The sequence below is a fragment of the Bison bison genome, unplaced genomic scaffold (assembly GCF_000754665.1).
Source record: "Bison bison bison isolate TAMUID 2011002044 unplaced genomic scaffold, Bison_UMD1.0 scf7180017864461, whole genome shotgun sequence".
NCBI lineage: Eukaryota > Metazoa > Chordata > Mammalia > Artiodactyla > Bovidae > Bison > Bison bison.
The window spans coordinates 8,656,217-8,675,102 of NW_011495023.1; the positions used below are offsets into that span (position 1 = coordinate 8,656,217).

An 18,886-nucleotide genomic window follows, 5' to 3' on the forward strand; every position below is an offset into this window, starting at 1 on the left:
AGTTGCTCAGTCATGTCTGATTCTTTGTGACCCCCTGTGCTATAGCCCACCAGGCTCCTCCGTCCATGGGATTTTCCAGGCAAGAGTACAGGAGTGGGGTGCCATTGCCTTCTCCAAGAGGTAGACATATAGTGACAGCCAATTCCTGGATTGCCATAGTTTTTTATCATTTCAACATGATTTCTTTATTTATGATGTACATAAATTCTTATTTATGAATTTATCTACTATTAATGAGAACTGAATATATACTTTAAATATGCCATTTTGTATTAAATTTTGGAGATTTTTTTGTATCCTTATATATATTACTGTGTTCATTGAGAATAGTGAAACCTTCTCAACAGATGATAGCTTAAAGATTAATCTATGAAAAAATAGTCGGAAAAGTAATCTGTGTAAGTTTAATGGTTGCACTTTTTCTACAGCTGTATTTCATATAAGTGCATGTCTAAGGATTTCACTTTTAGAACTTGGTTTCTAGGCAGTGAACCCATGTAGACTAACAAGAGCTAATTTTTTTTAAAGATGTAGCAGAATTTTCTCATTTTATTTTAAGGCAATCCTAGAAAAATGCGTCTTATTCCATTTTACAAAAACCAATATCCTGAAATGCTTAGACTGCAGTGCAGAGTTATGTTACTGTATTTTCTAGTGTTTGAACGTCAGTAAAATCGATAACAGGAGGCTCATGAGGGCTGGGCTTTGGTTTTTCCCTCTCTGGAAATGAGATTTGGGGACCTGACAATCTTGAATTCTCAGACTCTATGATAAATACCCATGGAAAACATGAAAATGTCTGATTATTTGGAAGCTGGTTTCTTGACTAAAAGATTACTCTACTGGGATCATATAGACTTCCTCTGCAAAAAACAAGCTCATCTGGTTAAGAAGTAGTATATTTTAAAGATATTTATTTTAAAAATTCGCTCTTTGCTCTCTTTGAGCAAATATGTGAAAATCTTCAAGTAACAGAAAAATTAATGACTTTCCACATCTCAGCCATAGAAAGAAAGTATAAATCATAACTCTTTTTCTCTGAAGCAGTGGTTCTCAACCCAGTGAAAACCCCTCAAAGTAACTTGAAAAATCCCTAGGAGTTCCTCTGGGTTAAGGAAAACTTCTACTCTTGCCAAACCTTTCCACCCACTGTCCCTCAAAGACAACATTCCTCAAAGACTTTGTTATGTTTTTCCCTTCAGTTAGAATATCCTCTTATATCTTTTCTACTTTCCTCCATTTCTGTCAATTGATATCCGTCAAGGCCCAGACCAACTACCACCTCCCCTCTTTATCTAACTTTAAATGTAGTAGAATCTATAAAATACTGAATCACTGTGAAATTGTTAGTTTCACACCTGAGACTAATATCACAAATCAACTATACTTCAAAAAAAAGGATTAACAGTGGGTTTAGTTTGGGAACAAGTACAAGTAATTCTTAACAGGCAGCACTTCAACTCCGTGGAGCAGAAGTGTTTGAGGCCTGTAGAGGGAGGCAATGCGTTCGCTACCAGTGCTCATGTGTTTCACCCAGGGAATGGAGAATAACTGCTAATCTGGTGAACTACAGCTCTTCCTTGATTTACAGTAGAATTATATCCAGATAAATCCATTGTAGATTGAGAGTATCGTTAAGTTGTGAGCGCATCTAACATACCTAACATCATAGTTTAACCCACTCTACCTTAACTGTGCTCAGAACACTTACAGTAGCCTCCACTTCGGCAACATCATCTAACGCAAGGTCTGTTTTATAATAAAATGTTGAATATCTCATATCATTTATTGAATACTGTACTGAAAGTGAAAAGCATAATGATTGAATGAGTACAGAATGGTTGTAAGTGGATCAGTTGTTTAACCTTGTGATCCCGTGGCTGTCTTGGAGCTGAGGCATCAGGAGAGAGTATTGTACCACGTACCATTAGCCTAGTTAAAGATCGAAATTCAGGTTCAAAGTACAGTTTCTACTGAATGCTTATCAATTTGTGCCATCATAAAATCAAAATATCACTAAGTTGAAGTGTTTAAAATTGGGGACTGTCTGTAGTTAAACAATGAGTAAAGTGATCTTTTGTATTCTTATTTTATACTAAAACCTTTCTGATGTTGTTCCACATTAAAATTGAGGATAAGTATTTTATTCAGAATTAATTCACATTGTGTGTTAGCTGAAGGACAATGGAGTTAAAGATATGGGTTAAAGTGAAAGTTGCTCAGTCATGTCTGATTCTTTGTGACCCCCTGTGCTATAGCCCACCAGGCTCCTCTGTCCATGAATTCCCCAGGCAAGAATACTGGAGTGGGTTGCCATTTCCTTCTCCAGGGGATCTTCCCAATGACCCAGGGATCAAACCCAGGTCTTCTGCATTGCAGACAGACTCTTTACTGTCAGAGCCACCAGAAAACCCAGAAATATGGATAGGGGGAGGATAAATATGAACATGCTAGAAAATAACTTTCTTTACTGGATATAAGGGGGAAGAGCTATCAAAGCCCTGCATTGAGAGAAAAGATAGTAAAAAACATCTAGATTATTTCAGGTGTGTAAGTTTCATTTCTGGATTTATAATGATTTTTATGAATAATTCATAGGAACATTTCATTTAATATGTTGAAAGATGAGATGGAAGAGGAAGCAGAAAAGCTGAAAAGATGAATTTATTTAGAAATTGATTATGGATACCCTTATAGTACCATAAACCATTATGGTAGTTTATGTCAAGTCACAACTTTGTGACCTAAAATATCAGAATGAGAGTAGGGAGTTAAAATCAGCTAAGAATATTCTGGAGATGATATTAAAGAAAGGATAGCTGGAAAGATCCCTATAGTAAGGTTGAATTTTGTCTTCACATCATTTTCAGAGATGAAACAGTTCTTAGATACCATGTAATCCAGTAGTTCTCAACCCTGGCTATGCATTTGAGTCATATATACACCAAAAAAATGAATGTAGTTCTTGTAGGTCATATCCCAATCTTCTTCTTTAATGCAATAGTCTTATTGAGGGGTATTTAAATAGTCCTCTTATTGCTTTTGTTTTTGTACTCATAATTATTTTTCACTATGTGATACAATGATGACAAAGGGAGGCTACAAAAAATTATTTTCAAAAAATACCTTTTATAACATTCTGCTATAAAGAATAACTCATTTAAGGAAATTTTTGACTTAGTATAATGTAAAATCCAACTACCAACTTTCAGGACTATCTTTTGATCCCTTAGAAACCCAGTTTGAGCAGTGTTTCCCTATGGATCTTTCTAAGGTCCTGAGAATTTTCCTTGAAATATTAAGACATCCTCAAAAGAATTCCATCCTACACAAATCTATTGACTCACTGACCTCTAACACAGGATATTTGTTCTGCTATTGGAAGATAAAATAGAAAGAAATTCAGTAATGATAACAAGTGACACTTTTTGTTTTTTTTTTAGTGTTAAAATTCTGCCTAAGTAAGTTTGGGTAGATTTAGATTTCACCAAGAAAAACCAGATATTTTAGAGTTTTACTTCCTGGATGTTAGGTTTGCCTTCACATTTTGATGTCTTGCTCTCCCAGGGTTTTGAAGGTGTTTCTTTCACGAACAGCCCAGAGGATTCCATACATGACTGGTGGACGTGTCATGAGGATGCTGGCGGTAATACTCCTGGTAGTGTTCTGGTTTCTCGTTGGCTGGACATCATCTGTTTGCCAGAATTTGGAGAGGCACATTTCACTCATTGGCCAAGGGCGAACGTCAGATCACCTCATCTTCAGTATGTGCCTCGTCGAGCGCTGGGATTACATGACAGCAGCCGGTACGTGGTCACTCGGTTTGTGCGGTTGTCTTCTGTTTGCCCACTAGCATGACAACGGACTTCCTCAGAAGCCTTGCCAAACCCTTTCACAAACTCTAGAGGAATTTTACCCATTTGGTTTTGGTAAAACAATATTATGAAACGGACAATAATGATATGTGGAACGCAAACTTTTTCTGGGAGTTCCTGTTATTTTTCAGAGGTGTGCAGCTTTGTTCAGAAAATGCCCTTCTTTGTGCAAGAAGGAGAAACACAGTAAGTAAAGGCAGCTTCTTTATACACAGACTTTCTGCTTTCCATCCTATCAATGTGTCCCCATTTGGCTAACAGTATCGATTGTTTTGACTTATTTATTTTGGGAGAAAAAAGGAAATGTGCTGGTATTTTTAATATTGTTTGAGTCCTGTGATATATCAGACTTGGTCTCTATAGAGTGCTCTGAACAAAATTTCTAATTTATCTTTCCTCTAAAGATAATTTATTGGGAATTCTCTGGAGTTCTGGTATTATACAAACACAGAACCTTGCTACTTGTGGGAAGTAAGTTATGTGACTGAGAAACTGGAGAACTTAGAAGAAGCCCATGATGAGTTGGGCCAAAAGCACAGATTATTTTTCTGGTACCTCAGTTTTTTGGAAAATGAGAAAGAGAAAATTCCATAGGAATTTTTCTGTTGTTAATATTGGGCTATTTTTAAACTAAGCCTGCAAAGATACAAAAACATTTTATTATTTTGTTGTCATTCCCCTCAGTCAACCAGGGACAAATCTTAACTTTCTTTGGCAGATGTCAAAAATAAAAACATGAATTTAATTCCCATTATCTATCTCCTGCATATTGGCAGTTGTTTGTGGAATGTTCACATTTAGTATTTTGCTGGAAGCTCATAAAATGTGTACATTGTTTACAATTTGAATGGAATAATATTTTTCTGAGAGGGTATTTTAGGACTCATATAAGCCTGGTATCTGTAGTAATAAAGCAATGTGGGTACATAAAGGGAATGGTTATAGCACTATAATAATATATAAAGTTAGTCATCATTATTTTGATCAATAGCAATGAAAATATCTGTAGTTCTGTATCAGTAGATATCAATATATCAGTATTAGAAGATAAAGCATGGGTAGGAAGCAGTTCTGATTCTGACTTTCATCTGAATGTGAAAATTAAACAAATTGTGTAGATATAAAATTTCTACTTAATAGAAACCTGTAACATTAATTTACATTCTTCAATCCAAGTTGACCAAACTAAGAAAAATCGTTTCCCAATATTACTATGAAGAAAAGCACATTACATTTCTTTTATGTTTTACAAAGAATACGATATTCAAAATACATAATGAGGCGTCATTAGGTTGGCAATGAATAAGCAGAATGAAGCCCAAGAATTTGCTCTGTATCAGGTTCCCAGGTGATGCTTCTGCTTTTGGGTGTGAGACCACACTTTGAGAAGTACTGCTGTATGTCCTTCTTGATTCTAATGATGCCAACTCCAAAATCCCTGAATTTGGGTTGTCTGTGTGGGGCGGGTGTGGGTGTGTGTCTTCTAAAAGCAACCTAGATTGAATTTACTGATTCATCACATCACTTTCTGATTCTCCAGATTCCTTTAACAGATTTTCAAGACTCACAGTAAACTTAAGCAGCATTGTTAATCCAGCATTATTTACAATGTATTTTAACATTACCCTCTTTTCCAGTTAGGCATTTCCTTCCTGTTTCACACAGTTCCTACCCACCTCCAGCACTCTCCCTATCAAAGGAAATGTTCTTTCTACCTCTTTGTAATATTCTAAATATTACCCATGCCTCAAAGAACTTCTCTTTTATAAAGATTCTCCTAGGTTCTAGTCCAAATGGTTGTCTTCCTTCATTGAACTACCACTGTACCAAGAGACTTTACCACCTAATTTCGCTTTCGATTCTCACTTATCTTTATAACCCAATAGTAAACTACCTGATGAGAGGAATAAGTCTCTTATATATTTTTTATGTACCATAAGGTCTTCAGTACTAGCGACATTATAGGTATTTAGTGGGTCTTGTTTATTATAGAAAATTCTTATATATAAAGAAAGTTTATGTAAAATGAACTACAGGTTACTGTCAGTTCTGTATTCATATTTATTTCTACATAGAGATCACAAATGTGACCTTCTTTAGGGTGCAAAATACTTTAAAGTAAAAGACTAATGATAAGGTATAGAGATCAAGAGGTAAGAGGAAGTTAAATGTTTGGTGATAATATTTTTACCTTTTAGTGATTATTTTTGTCCTACTGAATAATTTACTGAACTACTCATAAACTACTGAAACACCTTAGTTTCAAAATTACACTTTTCTTGCAGTGACATAGTTCTCTGAAGAAAAGACACGTGATTTAACAACAGGAACAAATATTTTAAATTAAGACTATCTTGAAAACTCAAGAGACATGTGGTTGCTGTAAAATTCTTTTTCCACACTACCCTACAGTGGTTGCATTTATTTCTCTTTTGGCATGTAGCATTAGATATTCTGTATTTAACCCCTCTTAATGTTTGCTAATGTGTGCCTCTTTGCAGTTCTCTTTATATATTTCTATAAATAGCATGTTTACCATTAGATTTTTTATATCCAAGCTGTTATTCAAGAATAAATTAATGTATCTTCATTCTGCCAGAAAGAAGCATGTACTGAAAGCTAAATTATTCCCCATTTCCTAAGCAGAAATAATTCTGTGCAGGGAAAGGATGGAGATAGGCTTTACCTTGAAGCTGTTGTGAGAAATCTGTGTCAAGAAGCTGTGTATATTTATATTAGTGTCAGGAGTCAATTTAAAAAAAAAAAGTGGTGTTAATATATTGATAAACATGGATCAGTTTTACCTGTCTGAAACTATCCGTTTTTTTTTTTTTAATACAAATTAAAGAATCATTTGAGTGTGATTCTAGTTTTTCCACTGAAGTAGAACTCTAGTTAGAAATATGAGTCATAAATTTAAGGAATGGGTCCTTCCTACTTCTTGCTCACTCCAGAACTGCCCATGTAGGTGATTTTCCTACCACAGGTGTTTCAGAGGAGGAATCAGGTATAGAAAACTACTGGGAAGAAACCTGATTCTTCTCTTGGCTTGTATATTTTAAACACAAAGCAGACAATGTGTTCAGTAATTCAATTAGTTGTACGCCAGTGTTTAGAAGAGACTGAGAAGAATACAGTAACACCTACTGAGTTATATAGGGAAATTCTAGAATAGCTATTGTTTCTCAGGATTTAAATACTTAATTCTCCTAGAAGATTAGGCTATATTGTGACAGGTGAAATATGGTACAAGCACCCTTTAATGAGTACTGAGGAAAATAGATTAGACTTCCTTTCCATCTGACTTAGATTAATGTTCATGATTTAGGTTCATTTACATGCATCTTTTTTTATTCTAATGTACCATATGCCTTAATCCTGCTGCATCGTTTGTTACAATTTTTTAAATGTATTTTTAATTTTCAATCAAAGAAATGAAAGCTTGACTGCATTGACAGGCTATGTCATGAGAAACTTCACACATACTTTTTTTGGGGTTGGGGGGAGGGTTGTTTGTTTTTTATGTTGTTTTATTTATTTATTTTAAGTTTTTTAATTTTATACTGCACTTTATTGAATCATAATCTGTGAACTTGTAATATATTTAAACATAATGACTTGATATATGATACATTGTGAAATGATTCCCCCAGTCAAGTTAATTAACATATTCATCAACTCACATAGTTTCCTGGGGGAGGTGTGTGTGTATGTGTAAGAATGCTTAAAATCCATTCTCTCAGCAAATTTCAAGTATAGTTACTTACATTAGATCCTCAAAATGTATCCATCTTTTAACAACATCTGTAGCCTTTGACCAATCTCTCCTTATCCCCACAACTTTAGCCCCTGTCAATCATCATTGTACTGTTTCTATGTGTTCGATGTGGTTTTGTTTTGTTGCGTTGTGTTTAGATTCTATATATGATACAGACATACTTTTTGAAGGTCTTTTTCATAGTTTCTTGAATGAGTGACGTAGATATTATTTTCCTTGTTTATCTACATATTACCTCTTCTGAACAATGTTTTATTTCTTTGAAGAGTAGTTGTGATGCTGAAGGGCTGAGAGAAAGGATAAATTAATTTTGTTCCTTCATTTTATCCTTGCTGCTGCTACTGCTAATTCACTTCAGTCATGTCCGACTCTGTGTGACCCCAGAGACGGCAGCCCACCAGGCTCCCCCGTCCCTGGGATTCTCCAGGCAAGAACACTGGAGTGGGTTGCCATTTCCTTCTCCAATGCATGAAAGTGAGAAGTCAAAGTGAAGTCGCTCAGTTGTGTCCGACTCTTAGCGACCCCATGGACTGCAGCCTACCAGGCTCCTTCCAGGCAAGAGTACTGGAGTGGGGTGCCATTGCCCTCTCCATCATTTTATCCTTACAACGCCATTTTTCTTTTTAGAAGTGAAGAAATTTTGGGATGGGGTCTTGGGGCAGTGCCTAAAAGACATGGAGCAGGAGTAATTAAGATATCTGTAGCGATCATAGCTTCTAAGGAGCTTCAGCTCCCCCGTGGAACCGTTGGATTCTAAAGGGTGAATAATTAAGATGGGGAAAAAAGGTTTTGTTGCTTCAGTAGATAGCCTATAGATTAACTCTGTTGTCAAAAGATTTTGGCAGCTCTTTTACTCGTACTAAGATGACTATCATAGTTTAAAAACAAGCTGCTAACCCATATGGACTGCAAATTCCAGCCTGTTTTACCCCCATTCCACTCCGATGTCTGCAGTAACTGTAGCGAACAGAGCCTTCTTCTGAGGTTTAAGTATGGAGGAATAGGAAGGCTTGTGAGTTTTCCTGTTTGAGCTCACTGAGACCCATTCCCCACAGTAGTCAAAACCAATGTCTATGCCTCTAGTAATAAAGCAAAAGAAAGTCTCCATTGAAGGATATAATTTAGAGAACACTGGTCAAGAGAACCAGGAGACCTGGGATGCAGACTCTGTTCATGGTGAGTCAGCAGGGGTGGAGCCAGGTTCTCAGTGGGCGTGTCCATGGATGTGTCCTACGGCTCAGCTCTGCCCATCTCTTCCTTACTGCTCCCAGGAGCTGAGAAGGGGCATTCCTGGCTGGCAGAGTCCTAGTTGTGAACTCCCAGCAACATCCATCTTCTCCATGCTTCTTAGATGAATACACTGATTTTATGACAAACAGAACTCCTGCAACTCACCAATCACCCACTTCACGGCCACATCCACACTCTCAAAAATGTACCCCCAAGGCCACGTGATCTCACAAAGTCAATCCTCCCTTTAAAATTCTACCAGAAGTATCCTTTTCATTGTTTTCACCACTGTAAATCTCACACCTATCTTTATTTAAAGCAAAGAAAAGACAAATAAGCCTCCAGAATATAAAGTTTCTGTCTGCAGCCAAACCCTGGAATGCTGGAATTTGAGCTGTTCTCAAGCATTATTTAGTTGTTTGACCTAATGATAACTTCTGTGCAGTCCACCATATTATTAGAATAAAATGGAGTAAGTTTACTTTGTAAATTTTCTAAGTGGATAGGATTTAGAGAAAAACAGAAGACGACATTAAAAGAAACACTTGGAAAAGGAAAGCTAAATGTTTCATTTATATATTTAGTTGTGACTCATTGGAAAAGACTCTGATGCTGGGAGGGATTGGGGGCAGGAGGAGAAGGGGACGACAGATGATGAGATGGCTGGATGGCATCACTGACTCGATGGACAGGAGTCTGGGTGAACTCCGGAAGTTGGTGATGGACAGGGAGGCCTGGCGTGCTGCAGTTCATGGAGTCGCAAAGAGTCAGACACGACTGAGCGACTGATCTGATCTGATCTGATCTGTAAAAATAATTTTTAAATGTGCTAAGAAGCATAAGGGCTCCCCTGGTGGCTCAGAGGGTAAAGAATCCATCTGCAGTGTGGAAGACCTGGGTTCAATCCAGGTTCAATCCTGGGTTCAAGGTTGGGGATATCTGCTAGAGAAGAGCATGGCAACCCATTTCAATATTCTTGCCTGGAGAATCCCCATGGACAGAGGAACCTGGTGGGCTACAATCCTGGGGTCACAAAGAGTCAGACACAACTGAGTGAAGAAGCACCCAAGAAGCATAAAACATTATTAATACAAAACGCCTTTGCAGCATGGCAAAGCAGAGGATCACAGCTTGAGAGTCGTTTGTACTTTGAGATTGCTTTTCTCCAGCCCTTGTGGGTGTTCTAAGATCACCAACCTGGGACATCTTCAGTGTCAAAAAACTAATATTATTTCTCACTCCTTTGCTTGACCCAGGCCTTTGGAAAGATAACTTGAAATTACTTTCATTATGGTGTATTAATTTTTTAAAGGCTATGGTAGTTAACTTTTAAATGAAATGTTATTCCTTATAGATTAAAAATGGAATACCTCAGTTTTCTGAAAGCCCTATTTGAATCTTTAAATATAAATACAATTCCCTTTTTAAGTATATCCATGCCTCCCATCAATCGTTTGCCACCAAAAATTATTTTCTAAAGCAGAAGCACAACATATATTTCAACCCCCATGAAACAGCATTGCAAAATTTGGTAACATCTGCATATTTTCTTTACTGATTGCAGTGTTAGTCTGAAGTTAATTATATGAAACTGACTTTTTTTTCCTCAGCACAACTTTTATAAATCACATTTAGTTTAATTGGTACTTTGAATAATAAATTGTTTTTCTGCTGGGGCATATTGTTTGATATTGCTAATGAAATGATTTTAATGTTCAGCTTAGCTGTTTGGAGGACTCTTATTTTGTCTTATATTTTTAAATGTAATTCTCTATTATAGCATACTAATTAACTTGATAACTACTTTCCTTTAAAAAAAAAAGTGTTCAGTATAAAATTATATAAAAGCACTGCTATAAGTGGCCAGGAGATAATGTTTTCATAATTCAGCTTTATGTGGATCCTTCAACTACAGCACATTTTTGTGCTAGTGTTATTTAATAATATTTTGTATTCATCATTCTTGAGTGTCAATTACCACACACTTAGTGGCCCATCAATAAGTATCATTTGCCTTTATTCATATTGCCTATTCATATTCATAATCATAATCATATTGCCTATATTTATTGCCATTATTAATCATAATGCCAGTATTATCTTTAAATTGTGTATATAGATGTTTGATGGGCCTAGACATCCATCAGTGTTAAGTGAAGTGGCAAGGTAACAGAAAGCCTATATCTCTTAAATACATGAAACTGGTATCATTTATATTCATTCATTTCAACAAATATTTATTAAATCTTATTCATGTGTGATCAGTATCCTTGCTATCATCTTTGTGGGCAAAGGTAGAAAAAATAATTGAAAGACTTAGTTCTTATCCTGATAAATATCATCACAGTCAGGGCTCAAGACTCCATGAACAGTTTTCTCCCAGTTATATATTGTGTGGCAAATTATTCTCTGCGTTGTGTGGTATAGATAGTTAAAAACTGTAAGAGATTAGAGGAAGGAAACTTCAGTGTAAGTTAGAATCATGGCTGGGGACCTAGGGATGGAGGTGGGACCTGAATTGAACATCGAAAGATTGGTTAATATTTGGAAGTGTGGATGAGAGGAGATTTTGTGTGTTAGTAACAGCACAAACAAAGACGCAGAAGCAAGAATCTTTGGAGCGTTCAGAGGACAGTGAGTCTTCCTGGGCCAGCTCAGAGTTCGTGTTGGGGAACTCTGGGAGTTCATGTTGGTTGTGTGACATGAGGTCATAGAGGGCCAATCTTATAAAATAATAGTGAACTGCTGAAGATTTCTAAATGAAGATACAAGCAGTTCCTCATAAGAGCTCACATGAGGGTCAGAGAATAGACAGGAAATCAAGGTCTAAGAACTACATGAGCACAAATGAATAAGGCCAAGCAATGGGGCAGCCAACAGGAAGCCCTTAGGGGGTAAGAAAGTCTTGAAACTTTCTGACAAGAAAGTTATCAAAGTCTTGAAACATGTCTGCCCTGGCAGGAACCCCTGTAGTCTTCCTTTGGGAACAGAAATTAATTCCAGGGTCCTAAGTAGGTATGAATGGATCTTCAAAGGGAAATATTAATATGAATCAGTGAACCCAAATGGAGATCTGGATCAAAGTGGAGTTTTAGAAAAATGAACTTGTCGCTGTTATAGAGAATGATTAATATAGGGTGAATCCAGGTTTAGATGGACAGTTGATAAATAAGGAGTAAACTTATAGGAACTTAAGCAACAATTGTAATTGTGGACATTGAGAGAAGTGATACATATGAAAAATAAGTCTAGGTAGAAAATGTATCAGTGAAAGGTGGCTCTGAGATTTCAAACCTGGGTGAAGAGGCAATAGTAATACCATGGACAGAAGTACAAGCCTTAGGGAAGAAAGCTTTCCATGAAGACCTTTTCCAAATCCAGTAAGCTTGGCTAGGAAGAACATTCACAGACATGGCCAGTGGCCAACATACAGAATAATCAAGACCTCCACTCTCAGATCATGGAGATCTTTGAGTGAGGTTTATTTTCTCTTTGGCTTTTGACCATATCAGAGTTTTTGAGTAACTCTTGAAAGGTGTGTTTACTTAGGGCTTATTGTTTAAATACTGGTAGAAATATGCTGAAACTTTAGCAGGTAAAACACCTGGGCATATGGAACTGGAAATCAGTATTTCGGTATGCAAGTAGATTACCTCTAGGTAACGCATTTTGTGAAATGTTTTTGCTAACCAGAACTTTCTTTTTGTTAATTGGGTATTATTGTCCCATGAGGTCACATCACTAAGACAGAGAAAATGCATGATAACAGTTACTTGGTCAGAATAGGGTAAAGTAACAATGTTCAGTTTTAAAAAAATAGTCAAAAGAGGGACTTCCCTGATGGGTCAGTGGTGAAGAGTCTTGCCCTTGCCTGGCAGTGCTAGAGACATGGGTTCAATCCCTGGTCTGGGAAGATCCTACATGCCGTGGAGCAGCTAAGCTCCTGAGCCACAGCTACTGAACCTGTGCTCTAGATCCCACGCACCACAACTACTGAAGCCCACACACCCTGGAGCCCGTGCTCCACAACTAGAGAAGCTACCAAATGAGAAGTCCATGCATCACAATGAAGAATAGCCCCTGCTGACCACAATTAGAGACAGTCTGAGCATAGCAACAAAGACCCAGCACAGCCAAAAAAAAAATTTTTTTAATTTCAGAAAGTCAAAGGAGATGTTTAACAAAAAGAACTAATTATTTAACATTTGCTTTTATTTATTTATCTGACATCATCCCTATCAGAAACTGTTAAGTGCTTTCTGTCCATTATTTGATTTCATTAGCAAATAGCCTGGAGAAGGCAATGGCACCCCACTCCAGTACTCTTGCCTGGAAAATCCATGGACAGAGGAGCCTGGTAGGCTACAGTCCATGGGGTCCCAAAGAGTCAGACAGGACTGAGCGACTTAACTTTCACTTTTCACTTTCATGCATTGGAGAAGGAAATGGCAACCCATTCCAGTGTTCTTGCCTGGAGAATCCCAGGGACGGGGAAGCCTGGTGGGCTGCCATCCGTTGGGTCGCACAGAGTCGGTCACAACTGAAGCGACTTAGCAGCAGCAGCAGCAGCAAATAGCCCCATGAAATATGTACTTTTATTATCCTCATTTTCCAGGGAAGGAAACTGTGACCAGGGTTAACTCGAGTCAGATAATGCAAAGTTAATTGGGGAGCCAGCCAGAATTCCCCATCAGGTCTAGCATGATTCTGAAGCCCTATCCTTAACTGCCACACTATATTGTCTCTTCTGGCTTGAGCAAGCGAACAAGGTGATGGGGAATTTCACTAAAACTTTGGCATATACTCACCAAAGATTAGATGTCTGTCAGGTGTGAAAACCATGAAGGTTCACTGATAAAATATGCCACTGCATGTTTAGCAACCAGTTTTCTCACAGTTCGGGCAATGGAGGTCTTTGAACCAGATTCAGTGCATTAAGAACTTAAATATCTCGAAGCTGCATGTAAATACATTATAAGCCTTTTGCTACCTTGATGACTTTATTGTGATTCAGAGGCTCTGTGAACAGCTTAAACTTACGTTCGGGATGTAGAAAATTATTTTGCACATTTTAGGAAATAGCTATTGATTCTCAAAAAAAAAAAAATCTGAGATATCAAACACTGTTTAAAAAATGTTTAATTGAAAAAATAAAATATACCTATGAAAAATCCTCTATACACTGAATAAAAATTAAAAATAAACATGGCCTATGTATTCATATGTGAATGACATTTTTGTATGCATCTATTTCTGTGTGTTTCTATCATAGACACAAAATGCCTGCTAAAGTGCTTAAATTTTACTTCTTCCTTCACCTATAAAACTAACAGCGAATTGTGTGTTTTCTGTTCTTCTCACAGCTGAATTTTTATTCCTCCTGTGGGGTGTTTATCTCTGCTATGCAGTGCGGACGGTCCCTTCAGCATTTCATGAGCCGCGCTATATGGCCGTTGCAGTTCATAATGAGCTCATTATCTCTGCTATATTCCATACAATTAGGCAAGTGATCTGTAGAGTTGCAAAATAACTGTTTTATTTTTCTGATGTGTTGCAGTTTAATTTAAACAGCAAAACTGGGTAAGATACATAATGGAAAGATTTAGGAAGGATAGTGTTTTGTACATTGACTAATTTCTTTGTCACAGAAATGACAAATGAACAGTTTTTTTTTTTTAACTCTGCTGCTCTTAGTTCCTTCTGATGAGCTGTTTATTGCCTTCATTTATTTGAAAGGGAACTCACTGTTATTGTATTATGTTAAACCACTTCTGGGATTGTCATTGGGTATTGTTTATTGTATGTCATACTTTTTGTTCTGGAGCCATGAAGCAATACATACATACATTATAAAATAGATACAGATAAATCATCTATGATTTCACTCGTGTTTATTATGTTAGTTTATACTTTCAAAATCCTAACACTCAGATAACTTACATATGTGAAATAGGTTGAATTCAAAAGCAAAATCCATTCCAAGTTGATGGTTGGATTTTTGTGTGCAGTTGGATTTTTTTCATCCTCACACTCTTTCTATGGTAAGAATATATGGCCTAGCCCTCCGTTTCTTGTTATTCCATATGGTTCCATAGCCAAAGAGTACAAAGAAGAAAGAAAATGGCTTATGAAAAATGAAGAAAATGAAAGATGCATGACTTATCTTTTGAGAATTTTCACCTGATTCATAATTGAAAATAAATCTCAGCAAGAAAATAAAAGGAATCCATTAGTTTGAAAAACAACAAAGAGATGCCATTCAATTACTTGATATACATTAAAAGTTAAGACACACTTTAAGTAATTAGAAATTTTGAGTATTAGTCTTGGCCCTCAGTGGAAAGATAGAGATTAATGAAAGGATAAAAAAGTGATGATCTGTGGAAGTTTTACAGGTTGTTTATCATCTCTCACTGTAGTCAGTAATCATAAAATGATGTCTTGCATTCAGTTGATATCTGAATGCACAGCCACACTTCAGAAAACACTGTTTTAACAGAGCTAAAGTGACAAGAAACATGTTAAATACTTGTTAAAAATAACTTTCCTATTTTGCTTAGACCTTTCCTACAGAGTCGCAAACAGCCCACCAGTTCGACCAGAAGAATCATAAAAACCATGAGCTTATATGTAGACACAATCTCTATTCAAGGATAAGAAGCAATAACAATTGAAATCAGCTGGATCTGTCTTGGCAAATTTTTCCTGGAGTGAAATAATATTAAATAAGGCATCCAACATCAGCAAAAATATTTTATATCAATAGGATATATATGTTCCTCTTATCTGCTTAAAATATGAAATTATGTATACATATATGTATGTATTTGTACATGCATATATATAAATTAAAAACTATTACTATAGATTATGTACAGATTTGCTATCTTTCTTACCAAACTATCAGACTGAACAAAAAGAACCTAAAATAACCTAAAAGGGTTAAGTCTAGAAGGATGAATAATGAGAAAGCATTTTGCTCAGTCAGTTCTAATTCTTTACTTATTTTTAGTACTGAGCATAAATCTAACTTTTGGGAAAGTGCAAAACTTTTTAAAAGTCTGCCTTTATTCTTAACCTCAATTTTCAAATATTTCTATGCACCTGACCTTTAGACCTGTTTAGTTGAAATACTATTTTTTAAAATGAATCTTTAATACTACTGCAAAATCCAATTGTTCTTAAGATATTTCTAATCAGAAGTACAACCTAAAAAAAGTCTGTCAGTAATTAAAAGCGGATTAAGGACAACTGATGTTAGTATATTTCAAAATTATTTTTTGGAAGAGTCACTGGTTTAATTCAAAACATACGTACCCATTCTTTTCTCTAGGTATTGTCAGGCTAGTTTCAACTTCTGTTGGCATTTGAGATAGGAATTCCCTGTACATAGGATGCTTTTAGACTGTAAATCCATCTCCTCTGATGTACCTGTCTACTCCAGGACTGGCTATGGCCCCAGAAGATTGGCACTGTATTATTTTCAGGGGTACATTTTATATTGCTTCAGTGCTTCAATACTCTTGTCTCAAAGACTGTAACTTTTTATTGAGTAAGATAATCCTATATTAGCTCTTAAAAAGAAATCTTACCTGACCTGGCACAGATGGGATTCCAAAGTATTCCATTCCTGAACACAGTGAATATTCAGTCATGTTCAAAGCAGGTATGAAGCTACCCTTCTCACAAAGGAATTCAGAAAGACGTTAATCCAGAGACTCTCTTTTAGTTGTCTGTGAAGGACCACAGTTGTTTTGCACTTCTGTCTAAGTCTGTGTTGCTTATGTCTCCAGACACAGGGAAAAGACTCTGTCTGCATTTTGATAACCCCTGAGCTTCCGTTTGACCTTGACTTTGGAGGAGTAGGGAGATGGGGGTAAAAATGAGGAAGAAATAGCCTTGATGAAAATTTTATCTTAGATGTTAATAATATGTATTTAGGAAATTTGTCTTGAATATGGTATAATGCAGAAATAAAATTAGTCTCCTCTATTTTTAGATTCATATATGTTTATTTCAGGCTTCCCAGGTTGTGCTAGTGGTAAAGAAAGTAGTGTGTTAGTCCTTCAGTCCTGTCCAACTCTCTGTGACCGCATGCACTGTAGCCCACCAGGCTCCTCTCTGCATAGGATTTCCCAGGCAAGAATACGGGTGGATTGGCATTTTCTTCTCCAGGGGGTCTTCCGATCCCAGGGTAAAGAACCCGCCTGCAATGCAGGAGACCCGAGTTCAGTCCCTGGGTCAGGAAGATCCCCTGGAATAGGAAGTGGCAACCCACTCTTGTATTCTTGTCTGGAGAATCTCATGGACAGAGGACAGAGGAGCCTGGCAGGCTACAGTCCATAACACTGCAAAGAGTCAGACATGGCTGAAGTGACTTAGCACACATGCACACATGTTTATTTCACGATTAAGCATTCTCTTAGGATTTAGCTTTTCAAATTTGATGATGTATATCATTGAAACAAAATGCTAATTCTCTAATTCCAAAATCTCATAGTTAGCTTTCATGAATAAACAATAGATGGGAAACATTAAAAGAATATGAGTGCAAAATGACCTTAATAAAAGCAATACCTGGTTTTTGCATAAAGATGAATCCTTAAAACATGAGTTTTAGTTTGTACATGTACCTACTGATTTGTCAAAATATTCCAAAATTGCAAGGACAGATATCAATAATGAATTTTTCCTACATCTTACTTGCAGGGCTGTCCTGGAAAAGAGCATTATAAATTCCTCTATAAGATTTTAAATATGACATTTTAAAATATTTTAAAATAATTTGATGCTCTATAAAAACTAAAATTTGTATTTTAAAAGATGTGCTTTATACATCCACTATATTTCAGTGTTTAAAAATAGTTTAAAAATGATGTACTTTAATACCCGTTAGTACATTCATTTTTCCCATTACATTGTTTACCGTATCAGTCTCTGGGATCATTCACCAAGACACATATTTCCTCATTTTTTCCTTAGTTCTGATTAATGTTTTTAAATGAAAACTGTTATGATCAAGAGTTATTTGACTGTGCCTTATAATCTAAATTTCCCTGAAACAATAAATTTTTACCCTACTCTTCTTTTGAAGAATTCACATGTGTTCACTGCTTATGCTTTGCACATTCAACTTACCTACAAAATAATCAAGAAAATGTTTAGCACATTATATAAGTATATGCTATCTTTCTTACTGTTGATAATTTAAGGAAATAAAGAGTTTATGTCTTATGCATCTAGTTAGGGTTCCTTAGACCCTTATTCTTCTGTGATGAAAATACTGGGTTGACCAAAAAGTTCATTTGCGTTTTAGTTTTTCCATAAGATCTTACAGAAAAACCTGAAGGAACTTTTTGGCCAATGCAATATATGTTGTAGAAATAGCAGTATGATTTCTTACTTCCTTGCATTTACTGATACATTGAGGAAAAGCAAGTATCCTAGTGTTTTAAGTAGAAATCTTGTTGGGTTGCTAATATGGTGAATTCTCATTTCAGATTTGTTCTTGCCTCAAGACTTCAGTCTGATTGGATGTTGATGCTGTATTTTGCACATACTCATTTGACTGTGACAGTCACCATTGGGTTGCTTTTGATTCCAAAGGTATTTCTCCAACATTCCTTTTCTCTTGCAAGACAGTTATTTTAAATGAGAATGAAATTGGTTCTTCTTTGAAAAATATCTGGCAATATAGGCAAAGGGTGGTGTAAAGATTTGTGTAACATGCTACAGTATTTTTAAAACTCAGGAAACTATTAATAGGCATCTCTTTTCTTTGGAGATTCATTAAACATCTCACATAATATTTAACTACCTTAGTCTGTACAAAACCGTCATCATCCAATTCAGTCCTTTTCCAAACATTCTGCTGTCGATTTATGTTTTAATTATTAGGGGTTCAAGGTGGCCTTTCATTGTACCTGTAACCTCAAGATCATTTTTAAACAGAATTATCTTTTTCCACGAAACTCTTACTTGGATTCATATTCAAGAAAGTTGT

At 36.2% G+C, this 18,886-nt stretch overlaps 1 protein-coding gene across 1 annotated transcript in view; it reads left to right on the forward strand.

The window, feature by feature from the left end:
* Positions 1 to 18,886, forward strand: part of GPR158 (G protein-coupled receptor 158) — a 296,434-nt gene that overhangs the window by 269,965 nt on the left and 7,583 nt on the right. Inside the window, exons 7-9 of the mRNA XM_010859923.1 lie at positions 3,568 to 3,806; positions 14,247 to 14,385; positions 18,384 to 18,489. Of these exons, the coding sequence (XP_010858225.1) occupies positions 3,568 to 3,806; positions 14,247 to 14,385; positions 18,384 to 18,489 (484 nt within the window). The remainder of the gene's footprint in view (positions 1 to 3,567; positions 3,807 to 14,246; positions 14,386 to 18,383; positions 18,490 to 18,886) is intronic.